This window comes from Mixophyes fleayi, chromosome 2 (assembly GCF_038048845.1).
Source record: "Mixophyes fleayi isolate aMixFle1 chromosome 2, aMixFle1.hap1, whole genome shotgun sequence".
Taxonomy (NCBI): domain Eukaryota; kingdom Metazoa; phylum Chordata; class Amphibia; order Anura; family Limnodynastidae; genus Mixophyes; species Mixophyes fleayi.
The window spans coordinates 206,929,320-206,941,922 of NC_134403.1; the positions used below are offsets into that span (position 1 = coordinate 206,929,320).

The window sequence follows — 12,603 nt, forward strand, 5'->3', positions numbered from 1 at the left end:
GCCACAATATATATATATATATATATATATATATATATATATATATATATATAATCTATCTATCTATTTAGTACGAAAAAGGCATTCAAATTTTCAATTAGGAACTCTTCAGTCCTATTTAGAAATATGAGGTCAATTGACTGCACTCACATGATTCACATGATGATGTATACAGTTTATATAATATATATCTCCATTTGATTTATTAATCACTGTAAGACAGCAAGTCCAAATAAAACTATTCAGTGAAATAAATAAATAATCTTCCTGATCCATTATCAATTTAGGGGTTCGTTAGTACAAGGATTGTAGCTGGTAATAATATGAAATGTACATGCTGTGCTGCTTCATTCGTTTAGGAAAACCCTTTCTCAAAAATAAATATTCACACAAACTATTAAATGAAGTTATCAATATATTCACTATTCCATTCCAATTCTGAATTCCATCAGTGCTGTATTTCAATACTCTATAAGCCATATCCAGACAAGAGGATTCTCCATAAAGAAAACTTTTTGTGAAAAATCTTTAGAAAATCATAAACTCGTTTCATTGCTACATTGCATTATAAAGGTTTTTGCAGTGAAAAGTGTACTTGCTATAAGAGTTACTTATCACTCCAGAGGCTCCCCTTCAGCTGTACTGAATATTTTAAAAAAAGAATAATTAATAAGCTTTTTAAAAGGAAAAAATAAGCTTTTATATATATAAAATTAAGACAGATATAGCTATATTGTACCCACCTTAAGATTTCTTTTCTGGGAGATGGGCAATAGCCCCATTTATTTTTGTTATAATTCATTATGTTTGAGTGGTTAAAAGGCCTACAGATAACTGTTCAAAGAAACAATAACACAGAAAGATTCAAATGACAAATATAGAATATCACAATACGCCCAGGTCCCTAAAAACAAAACAAAAAATCTAAAGATTAATAGGAACCAGGAACCAAGGAGTAAAAATGTTTGACCAGTTTTTTTTAAATGCAAATATAGTAGTGGTAGCAACATAGACGGGGCTCAGGTAGGGGAGAGGAAGGTATTCAGGACCAGAGAGGAGCGGGGGAGTCAGCCACGTGACATCTCACAATGGTGTAACACAGTGTGGGACAGCAGGTACAAGGCCTCACTGGATTAAAACGGAAGTCTCAGGGTTGACAAATCTCTCACCGCCCATGGGTCGTCAGGGAAAAGCTAGGAGCAGAGAGGAGAAAGACGAAGAACAGCTTTCTGTTAACAGCCAAGGGGTCTATACTTGAGTAAAGACATGGCCTATATTAAGGAGGTAGTAAGTTATCTCATCCATGGCCACAATATGCCAAATTTTTTTATGCAGATAAAGAGGGGAGGAGTTCTTCCAATTAGAGCTAAGGAGGCTTTTGGCTGCTGCTAAGATGTGCGCAGCAAGCTTCCCAGAATATGTATCTAGATCTGGGGGGAAGGGGGCACAGTAAGAATACCAGGGATCCTTTGTTACCGGGACCTCCAGGGGGTTGTTCCGGAGTCTGTGAACTCTGGGGCTGATCACAAGACATGTCCACCAAATATGCAACATGGTGACCCCATGGCCACGATCACGCCAACAGTCAGGTGAAGAACCAGTAAACACTTTATTGAGTTTTGCATGGGTATATTACCATTGATAATAGATTTTGTAGTAAGTCTCTTTTATCTTGGTGGATATAGAACTTTTAGTAATCACAATCTCATGTCATCTCAGCCCCATTTATTTTAAAGCATTTCAGGCGGATTTTTTTTTTCAATTTCTATTATCTGTTAATACTATTCTACGATAGCATTAACAGAACAAGTATGGCTTCCGTAACAGAACTGCTACCATATTTGATAAATAGGGTTTCCCATGCAAAGGAATACAATAAGCCCTATCACCAGCAAAAATTATTGTCTTCACCAACAATAGGGCTTTTCACCCTTTGATAAATTGCAGCCACACAAAGCAGATAATGGGAGGTGAGAGGGAATTGTAGCTCAGCAATGATTCAATACAAATGCACAACCTACCACAGGATCCAGCATATTTCGAATTTCTCACAATTCACAGTTTCACCACTAGAAGATGCTATCCTTTTTGTAGATCTATAAAACTGATGAAATCAAAGTTCACGTAATAATTCCCGCAGGCATAATCTACAATGTGCATTACTAACTCCCAGAAGACACTCCAGATTCTGCAACGTAACATAATGTTTCCACACAGTCTGCAGGGAATATTGCTGAACCTGCAAGAGGTCATTTTTTTTTTTTCAAATTATTTATCTTGTTTACTGAAAACATGATCATGAGCAGCACCTAGCGATTTTTCCATTGTAGCATAGAGTTATTGTGATAATACTATGACTAGTAGGGGGGGGAGATTTACTAACCTGCAGGTTTTCATGTGCTTTGATGTGCGGTTAGTAAACCGTGCAATATATTAAAGGCCAAATAGCACATCAAAGCTCATGAATTAAAACAGTCCAGTCTGAAACCACTATCCCAATTTTTACAAATCGGAAGCAAACAGATCGAGCAAACCCACGCTTTTTTTGTAAAAAAATATTGGATTCTCACAAGCAAGATAGCTCAAACTGCATGCTTCTGTGCTACCTTGCCTATAAGAATAATAAAAAAATAACCAAAGAAGAAACTTACTCAGCATAAGGGGAAAAATTTTGTGCCCTCACACCTAGAGAGCATCGGACCAATGCTGAGTAGTACTGTGCCCCATCTGGTATCCCTGGCTGGGTAATACTGTCAAAATATTGTGCGAGCTCATGCACTGAAAGCCCATGAGTGCTTGTATAGAACTACAAGCACCAGAATGCACATGGGCACCAGTGTAAATTATCACTTGTAGTGTTGCCCTTGTAACAAAAAAAAACCAATTGCCTTGATAAATAAATAATGCTCCTAATAGTAATGTAAAAAGTAACATCCCTGATATTAATAAAATGATTTAAAAAAATGCTGTGCCAGTAATATATATTTACCTAATATCTTCATTCTTTCTTGGTCCGACGTAATCCAATGAGAAGAATGTACTCCTTATGGGAAAGGAAAAACTCATGGAACGGATGGTGCTCCTGTGCACCACGCAACTCGAAATGAATGAAGATTGGTTGAGCCTGGCTAGTGAATAGCCACAGAGCCAATCAGGAGCGGTCTCTTATCTGTGATGGTGAGGTTGAATGATGTAAGAAGGGTTTAAATGAGAAATATGTAATGATAATGTACATACTGATATAGAAAGATGTAAGAAGGAAATTATTAGGTAGTAGCATCTCAGTGTATAAAGATTCTAAAGTCAAGTATTAATAAGGACGTAAAGAAGTGATCATTAGTATTTTAATTGGGAATTCAGTTCTGCCTTTTTATCTCTTTGGATCACCAAAATTGTCTATCCTCTCCCTATGTATTAGAAGTTAAGGGGTCTATTTATAAAAGGGCAAAAAGCCCTATGGCTGGCAAAAATGGGCAAGCCGGGTCACAGATGTGCATATCTTCTGATACTGGCCTTGGGAAGTTAAGTCTTACTGCTCTGGACCAGTATTTCAGAGGAAGCTTGATAAATTGCATCAATAATTAATTTTTGCAGCAATTGAATATCAGCCACACATTGATAAACAGGCTCCTAAGCGTTTCATTGGTCTATTTGTTATTTAGATTAAAGCTCTAGCACTGGCGAAAACCGGTGTTTCCACAGGAGATAGGGCTTCTCCCTATACATCAAGGACTACCACCATGCTCTTAAATAAACAAAGAACAGAATAGGAATAAATAGGCACAAAAAATGGAAAGCAACCCTTTTCTAATACGAGTGGTTCAGCTCCCACAGCTATAACATATACAAAAATAGGCGCTAGCTCAATACCAGCATAGAATGCAAAACAGAATGAAGATAAAAGAAAAAAATCATATAATGGACAGACTATAATTGTCCTTATTCCATATTACACACAATACTATAATAATAGATCTAAAGAGTCACCATGGATATAACGTGCTCAAAACGATAATTATGGATACTTCTACGTCCAGTAGGAAAAATTCTCCTTTTTTTTAGAGCACATATCAATCGTCCTTCAGATGAGACTTAATTCTTATATCATTATCTCCTCGCTTGTAGGCACATACGGAATATTCCTTAGCTGAAGCTTTATTCATACATCCATCTGCTACAAGTGCATGAGTAAAACTCAATTATGCACAAGGGTAAAAGGAGAAAAAGCAAAACATATGCGTATCCGTGGGTTTCAAATAGAAACACACATTTATTGCACTGACACAAAAGAAAAACAAACACAATCCAAACACAGGTATAGTGAGATGCATACCAGTTGTAAAATGGTATACAGCATCCAATGTAAAATCAGCTAATCTCCGGAAAAGGGACTACAACACTTAGGACATATAAAACCCTCAGAATTCCTGTGAAGAAAATCCCATCCGCCCCTTCCACACACCGACGCGTTTCAACTCACTAGGAGTCTTTCTCAAGGTAGTGGGGGGGAAGGTATTTCTGACAGTATATACGCTCAAGGGTAACCAATCACTTTTGGACCTTAGTCTGTCACAGCATAATCAAACATCAATAGGCAAATATAATGAGGATATACCAAATACATAAAATCATATATATACATAAATACGTACAATAAAAAGACTGACCGTAAAGTACTTTTATAAATAGGTATAGTGACGATCACATGACACATAAAATCCCAATCACATGATGTACACAGTTATTATTCAGGTGTTGACTCCTTAACGTGTAAAAGTATTTCCCCTGATATGACATGATATGACAGTGCTGAGGTCATGAGTTCAATTCCTGACCAAGGCCTTATCTGTGTGGAGTTTGTATGTTCTCCCCGTGTTTGCGTGGGTTTCCTCTGGGTGCTCTGGTTTCCTCCCACACTCCAAAAACATACTAGTAGCTTAATTGGCTGCTATCAAAATTGACCCTAGTCTCTCTCTCTCTGTCTGTCTGTGTCTGTGTGTATGTTAGGGAATTTAGACTGTAAGCTCCTATGGGGCAGGGACTGGTGTGAATGAGTTCTCTGTACAGCGCTGCGGAATCAGTGGCGCTATATAAATAAATGGTGATGATGATATTTTATTGTGTGTTTAATGCTTAATGTTTGTAACTATGTATAAGTCAAATTTAATGATAATTTGTATCTTTAAAACAATGTTTTATAATAATAATATATGTATTGCTTTTTGGTCATGTAAAGTATTTAAAGTTAAGCAAAATTCATACAGTGGTGGGGGTTTTGGGGGATGTTGGTCGGAGGGTGGAGTAGGGGATGAGCAAAGAGACATACAAATAGCTGCTTGCAATATAAGTTTTACAATGCTATATTTTTTAACTTCAAATAATATGATAAAAGAAAACTGTGCTTTATACAGCGATGGTTGCCAAACAACCATGAGTTGCATGGTCAGATATGATTCCAGCAGGGGAGATTACTTTTTTTTTTTTTTTGTAAGAGTGTAGTTACAGGGCGACTCTTTAAAAATTTGCTCAGTAATTTCTGGTTCTGCTCCTGGTTAAGGCAGTTTCTTTGATGCCCGCATCCCAGTCTCAAGAGACTCAAGGGTGACAGGCAGTTTCCTCATTATAGTCAGACAGGACTTCAGACATGAGTTTTAAACCTGTCACTGTAGCTGCTTCTTTCTTCAGCCACGATGTGGGAGATTCATTAAGCCATGAAGTGTCTCCGGAACTTCTGCGAGTCACTTCGTTGTGGAGAGTTGACAGAAATCTCTGCTAATTTTTCCTCGCACCTCCGTGCGATGCCTGCACGCCGCATCACTGGCAATTGAATCTCCGCTTATATGTTGCCCTGGGGACAAGAGAATTTCCACCTCCAGCTTCTATCAGTCCAATGATCTCATTCATAATGACATCATTCATAACCCCTATAACTTCTTAGCTCCACACATATTCAGAATTCTAAATTCTGACTGGTTTTTGTAGTTGGTTTAACAGAAAAATATATACTACCATGAGACTGGTTCATCCACTAACAACAACAGTTCTTTGTGCCTGCAATGGTCACTTCACAGAAAAGAGGCCCAATCAAATATGAGAAGTTCTACACCAAGATAAAGGCCTGGACAAACTCTTTGGGTAAAAATAAAAAGCTTGCTCACAGTCATATTAGGAACACAACATACATTTATTATGGGGACCACAAGGAAACAATAAACATATACACAGTGGCTTGGTTGATTATATGTGATCTGATTTTCTTATCTGAAAGGTGCCCCGCGTCTTTAAAAATTACTTAAAATACCAAATGATTTGTCCTGTAAACTGGGATGTTTGTAATCCTTTTGAGAGCCTTGTTGCATTATTGCGGATTTCAAATAACTTACATACATGCATATATAAATGAAAGCATTTTATTTGCTTTAATATTTGGTTACATAATGCTACAAGAGAAATAAGCCTAATATTTTCACTATGCTATACAAAATGAATGCAGTGTTTTCTTTACCATGGTTTTCCTTTTTGGTTAGTTGTCTTAATAATGACATTGTATAGAATGCAACAACTTACCACAAAGCAGGCTGATCTGGTACTTTTTACTTTCCATTGGTCAGGACAAATCAAAAGGACTGAAGAGAGTCTAGAATAAAACAAAATATAATGCTAATGATATAATGATACTGATTATGGTTCTCTTGACAACACAACACAATAAGGTTTACTTACGAACTGTAAAAAATATGGACCCACCCTACTTCTTTACTTATGCAAGTGCACATACTTATACAACAAGGGCCTGATTCATTAAGGAAAGTTGCATTGGTGGGGGAAGTAAATTTAAAATGTGGAGACGGATTTATAGTTGGGGTAGGGCATGTCCTAGATCAACTTTAAATTTCAGTGTACAAATAAAGCTATCAAGAAGATCCCTATTGTCAATCAAAAAGGAGGCTATTGCAATGGCCAATATATAAAAGGAGTCACACAAAGGTTACCTATAGCGTCTGCAGGATGGTGGTAACAAAACAAAAGCATTAAATGAATGATTAATATATATATATAAATATGTGTATGTATAGATTATATATATATATATATATAAAATAAAAAAATGAAGCTGCACTCCATTCATAGTTACTCAGCACTGTGCAAAGTCCATGTTTGTCTATTTCTTTATGTTTATTTTTTAAATTCCTTAATGATCTGCTTATTTAACATATGTTATATAAAATTATTATGGTTACTTTGTATTGTGTATATCTATTGTTTATAATCTGTGTCCTTAATTATCAGCCAGCCTGCAGAAATGAGGATTTAATTGCACCAGCTGAGTACTGGTGCTCTGAGTTGCATTGATTTCTCTATGCCCCTGATGAAAGCATGATGTACTGAAATGATCGGTGGGCTGGGCATGACTTTGTAATGTACTTTCTACTTTTTCATTAATATTCTAAAACAAAATTAATGACTGGCGCTAATCAGTTTTGATTTATGAAACAATGGTGGTTCTCTCTCTCTCTCTGGGTGTATATATATATATATATATATATATATATATATATATATATACACACATATAAAATATATTTATTTTTAAGATGTCTAAACTAATGGAACTAAAAGCCTAAATTTGGCTCTTTAGCTCTGGGCCAGTATCGCAGGGGCATCGGAGTATTAGCAGGCATTGCTGTAATTCTTAGACTGCTACCATACCTGTTCTGTTTTCACCATCTCAGGATATTGATAACAGACTAAAATAATTTAAAAAATGCTTTATTATTTTGATAAAGGATTTTTAATGTATAAAGATTTTAATTTTAAATTTTTTTTAATTATATCTATTTAAAACTGTTTTTTTTCAAACTATTTGGAACAGATCACCCAAATCTTGGCTCTTGGTTCCAGTGCACATGCACAAGATGGCAAGTCAGATCATGCATACAACCAATTAGTCTTTTTCAAAAAGCCTGCAATGTTTATCTTTAACCAATAAATAATTCCTATAAATTAGTTAATGAAACAGTAAACGTGTTAAGCAAAACACTGCCTAAAATAAATTTTTGGATTAGTGAGAAAAGTGCCTAGAGAGCAACATATTGATATTATTGATTTCTAATGAGACAGAGTAAGTGGCAAAAAGTGGATGGGAGAACAGAACAACTATTTTTTTTTTTTTTTAAACATATTTTATTTAGAGTTTTATAGCTTTTTACAGAATACCGATATTTATAGAAATATTCATTCAGCAATAGAGGTGTGGAGAGGGGCCCTGCAGCTGCTCTGCCCAAGAAGAGGGCGAAGAAAGAAGAAACTGCCAGCTACTCACTTGTTCCAGCGGTGAGTACTTCGATTCTTCCCTGACAGGTCCCGGCAGCAGAGAGCAAGTGAGTCAATCAGGGCTCACATCCCCCTGCTGGCCAATCGGCGGCCGAATAGGTGAGCCAATCCTGGCTCACCTCTGGCCGTTTAAGCTGTTGGCACAGCAGCAAGCCAATCAGGTCTCACGGAGCCACCGAGTGACGTTGGTAACTGGCGTCTATATTCGCCGCCGGGCGCCACCATCCTGAGTTCAGTTCGACGGTGGAGAAGCAAGAGGACGTCTAGGGATGTCCAGCGGCGGAGACGCTGGCAGGAGTGGCAGGGAACTCTTGTAAAGGCTGGGAGCTACCCTGCTACGCGAAGATGACGCGGTAAGAGACAGAGCCAGCAAGGATATCGTCGGCGAGCAGTCCATGTAAGGGCTAAGAGCACCCCCTGCCAAGAAGACAGCGGGGACACAAGCGCCGAAGCAGAGAAGAAGCGCCATCGGCTGGAGGGTCCGGAAGACCCGAAGACGTTGTGGCAAGCAGAGTTTCCTGCACGGAGCAGGTGAGTATACAAAGCCTCAGTTAGATCGGGCACAAGGCCCGGGGGCAATTCAGGCATCAGGTCTGTGGCGCAGATAGGGGGCACAAAGCCTGGCCGCAGAAAGGACTAGGTAGGGTCCTCTTTGGGGCACAAGGCCCCATAGATAGATTATTGGGGCACAAGGCCCCATAGTTAGAGACAGGTGAGGGCACACGGTCCCAGTGATAGCATTTGGGCACAAGGGCCAAAAGGAAGTTTAGCAGGGCACAAGGCCCTTGAATGGTAGCAGGGTGCAAGGCCCTTGAGAGCTTAGCTGGGCACAAGACTCTTGGGAGCGTAGCAGGGCGCAAGGTCCTTGAGAGCATAGCAGGGCTAAAGGCCCTTGAGTGCGTAGCAGGGTGCAAGGCCCTTCGGTGTAGAGAGGCGCAGGCCTCTAGGCGAGGGAATCACTAGGCTCCTGACAGAGTAGCAGGGCGGCTGCCCTGTAGTTGTAACAAGGACATTGAGTCCTTGTGGTTAGAGGGACAGTAGGTCCTGGTGTTTAGCAGGGCAGTAGGCCTTTATAGTTGATAGTAGACATTAGGTCCCAGTCTAGCAGGACGCTAGGTCCCTGGGTAGCGTAGGGGACACTTGGTCCCGTGATAGTTAAGTGGTTAAGTTAATGAGAGTTGCTTACAAAGCCCCTCTATCCGTCTGGAAGGGCATCTAAAGTCCTGAGCCCCAGGATAAGGCGGACTTAACAGCCGGGGCTCAGGCCGAGGGCAGAGGCCTGTGAAGCAACAGAGTTCCAGAGGACCCGGACGACCGAGGATGTGTGAGTTGCAGGATTCCGTTCGCGGAGAAGAAAGGTACGTTGTGTCCCGTAGTGGTCCCTCAGGATTTGGTGAGTGCCTGGGGTGTTGGGGAAGGGATTGTTCTGTGTTGGCTTGGTCTCCCTTGTTTTACAGGCATTAGTCGTCATACAGGTCATCGGAAGACCCCTGCGAGTGAGAACCCCTGAAGCCGCAGGGATAGAGGGAGTCGCCGTTGTAGACCCGCTTCCGTGAGTACAGCTCGGCGAGGGCTGTTCCCGTGGTACATTCACCTTGTGGAGATTCCCCTCCCATATTTTTTTCTTTCCCAGACAGTAAAACGAGTGCCTGGCACATGAGAACAGGGATCCTTTTCCCCTGCTGCGTTTTGGCGCTTAGACACCCTCCCCAGCACCTCCCCACGTGGACCTCACAGAGGCGATACAAAACAGGCTAAAAAAACATAAGAAGAGAAAAGAGGAGGGATATAGAGGGGGGATGTTAGTTAGGGGTACGTAGAGGAGGGAATGCCTGATTCAGCTCCGTGCAATAAAGCAAATAGCAAATGGTCGGTCAATTCAGGACATAAAAGTTGTCAACATTGTGGCAATGGAATTGGCTAGAGAGCAGTCCCATGGTGGCAAAGCCAAGGGCTCCAAATGGCACAAAACATGTTGGGGCGGTCATTGATAATACTTGTGATATATTGACATTGGTATGTTTGCCAAATCCTATTAATCACTGCTGGGAGAGGAGGGGATTCCGGTTGTTTCCAGGCCGCTGCAATTGCACAATTAGCTGCATTAGGTATATGACCCATCAGTGCCAATGTGTATTTGTACGTCCGTCACAGATTTGTGTAGGAGGGAGTAAGATGGGCAAGGTGGCAACATCATGGTGGTAACATTATGAATCAACATATGAACACTTTGCCAGAATCTCATGATCTTCGGGCAAGACCACCAATTATGATGAAACAAACCGTCATGTTAACAGAGCCTCCAGCAAGACTTTGAGGAAGCAGGATATATAGCGTGCAGGTGGATGGGAACCATGTACCATCTATATAATAGTTTGTACAAATTATTTTTAGTACGCAAACATATAGAATTCTTAGTAACCCTAAACCTGATCTTAGGCCATTCATTTACATTGAGTTCCTCCCATTTCAGCTCATAGCGATCCTTGGCAGGTTGATGAAATGCCACCAAGAGATGGTAAAAGGTGTAGATTAAGCCACTTGGAAGGGATCTGTTCATACAGAATGACTCCAGGGACATAAATTAATAAACCAACTTGAACACAGGGAGAGAGCGGTACAGATGCAGCAATTGAAGATATTGATAGAAACGGGGAAAGTCATATCATGAAGATCCGCAAATTCTGAGAAAATTCCCATGAGCGCTACATTCGACAAGAACTTGTGATCATGTCGGGACCAATGTGCTGTAATCCAGTACAATTTTGTAGAGTGTTGTTATCCAGGGGGAAAAACTGGGTTGTCCTACAGGGGGAACATAATGCCAGAGTTATGCAATAAATGAAAAGTGCAAGTGTTATAGTCCTAATTCTGAAGAGAGAATCGAGTAGAGAAAGGAGAGGGCGGTGTTTGATTGAGATCCACAGTAGGGTATAAGGTGAAAGTAAGTGCAAAAGCTTAGCCTCAATTTCAACCCATAGTCTTGTTGAGGATGGAGCGCAGAAGAGAACCAACTGGGTAAGCTGAGTGGCCACATAATATTTAAAAATATTTTGGGAGGCCTAGACCCCATTCTGCAAACAGGCTCTCACTCTGGGGTGTCTACCTGTCCTAACAAAGTGGGCGATCTGCCTATGTAGGGTCTGCAATACCAGGGAGGGTATTCGAACTGGTAGGGTTTAAAACAAATAAAGAATGTGTGGTAACAAAGGGAGAACAGAATAAGTTATAGAGAGCACTCAACAGGAGACATGCAAAACAAGCAAGTGCTAAACTAAATTACAATAGTCTCAGAAATGTGATTTGAAAGCAAAAAGTGTTCAATTCAAGAAGACTACTAGTTGAACTATTATTAAATATTATTAATGATTACTACCAGTGGTCGAAGTGGGCTGGTATACAGTGGTAAGCTATACCGCCAATTCTCCTACTGCCTTCATTGTAGAACTATCAAATTCCATTCACTTACATTTTCCATACCACCACTTCTAAATTTACACTTCGACCACTGATTATTGTTAATACTAAGATTAGTATTGTTTGTGTTAGTGGCAGAGCAAAACAGCAGTTGAAGTTTTTTTGTATTTCACTTAATTTCATTGCAAACATGTCAAGTTTATCAAATCAATATTGTGTTGCAGATCAACCAGCAAAAAGTGGGTGAAATAACATCAAACAAGGAGAGCACTTATCAGTATACACACAAAACAAACAAGTGCAAAACATTATCTAAAATAAATGTATGATACTCTTAGAAAAGTAATCACAGACTGAAATATTAATATTAAAATTAAACAATATTGTGTGGCAGTGCTAATAGTAATGTAAGAAGAGTCTCAGACATGGCCTTCCAAAGAACAGTTTAAGCTCTCTCTCAAAACAACAGGATTAAGGGAAATCATAAGGATAATGGGCCTGATTCATTAAGGATCTTAACTTGAGAAACTTCTTATTTCAGTCTCCTGGACAAAACCATGTTACAATGCAAGGGGTGCAAATTAGTATTCTGTTTTGCACATAAATTAAATACTGACTGTTTTTTTCATGTAAACTCTAATACAAACCAAAATGCAAAACCATTTATTTTGTGAGGGCCCAAACAAGTCAAGCGCTTCAGCCACAAAAGTAACATTCTCTTTTGTTAATGTTCCTGGTTTGTTAACCTATTTGCTGTTTAATCTACAACAAAATTGTGGTTAAACAATGCCATCCTCTTGTACTAGTAAGAAATGGCGGGCTTTGTCCACCTTTGTCTTTTATTAAACTGCC

The 12,603-nt window shown here is 39.5% G+C and overlaps 1 protein-coding gene across 6 annotated transcripts in view; it reads right to left on the bottom strand.

Moving 5' to 3' along the window:
- Positions 1-12,603, bottom strand: part of LOC142138609 (uncharacterized) — a 115,945-nt gene that overhangs the window by 75,270 nt on the left and 28,072 nt on the right. For 5 of the 6 annotated variants that reach the window (XR_012688061.1, XM_075195408.1, XM_075195406.1 and 2 more), the window contains exon 2: positions 6,568-6,637. The exons of the other annotated variant lie outside the window; for it this stretch is intronic. Coding sequence is in view for 4 of the 5 variants with exons in the window: in XM_075195408.1 (XP_075051509.1) it covers positions 6,568-6,604 (37 nt within the window). In the remaining variant the exon portion in view is untranslated. The remainder of the gene's footprint in view (positions 1-6,567; positions 6,638-12,603) is intronic. 6 annotated transcript variants of the gene reach the window in all.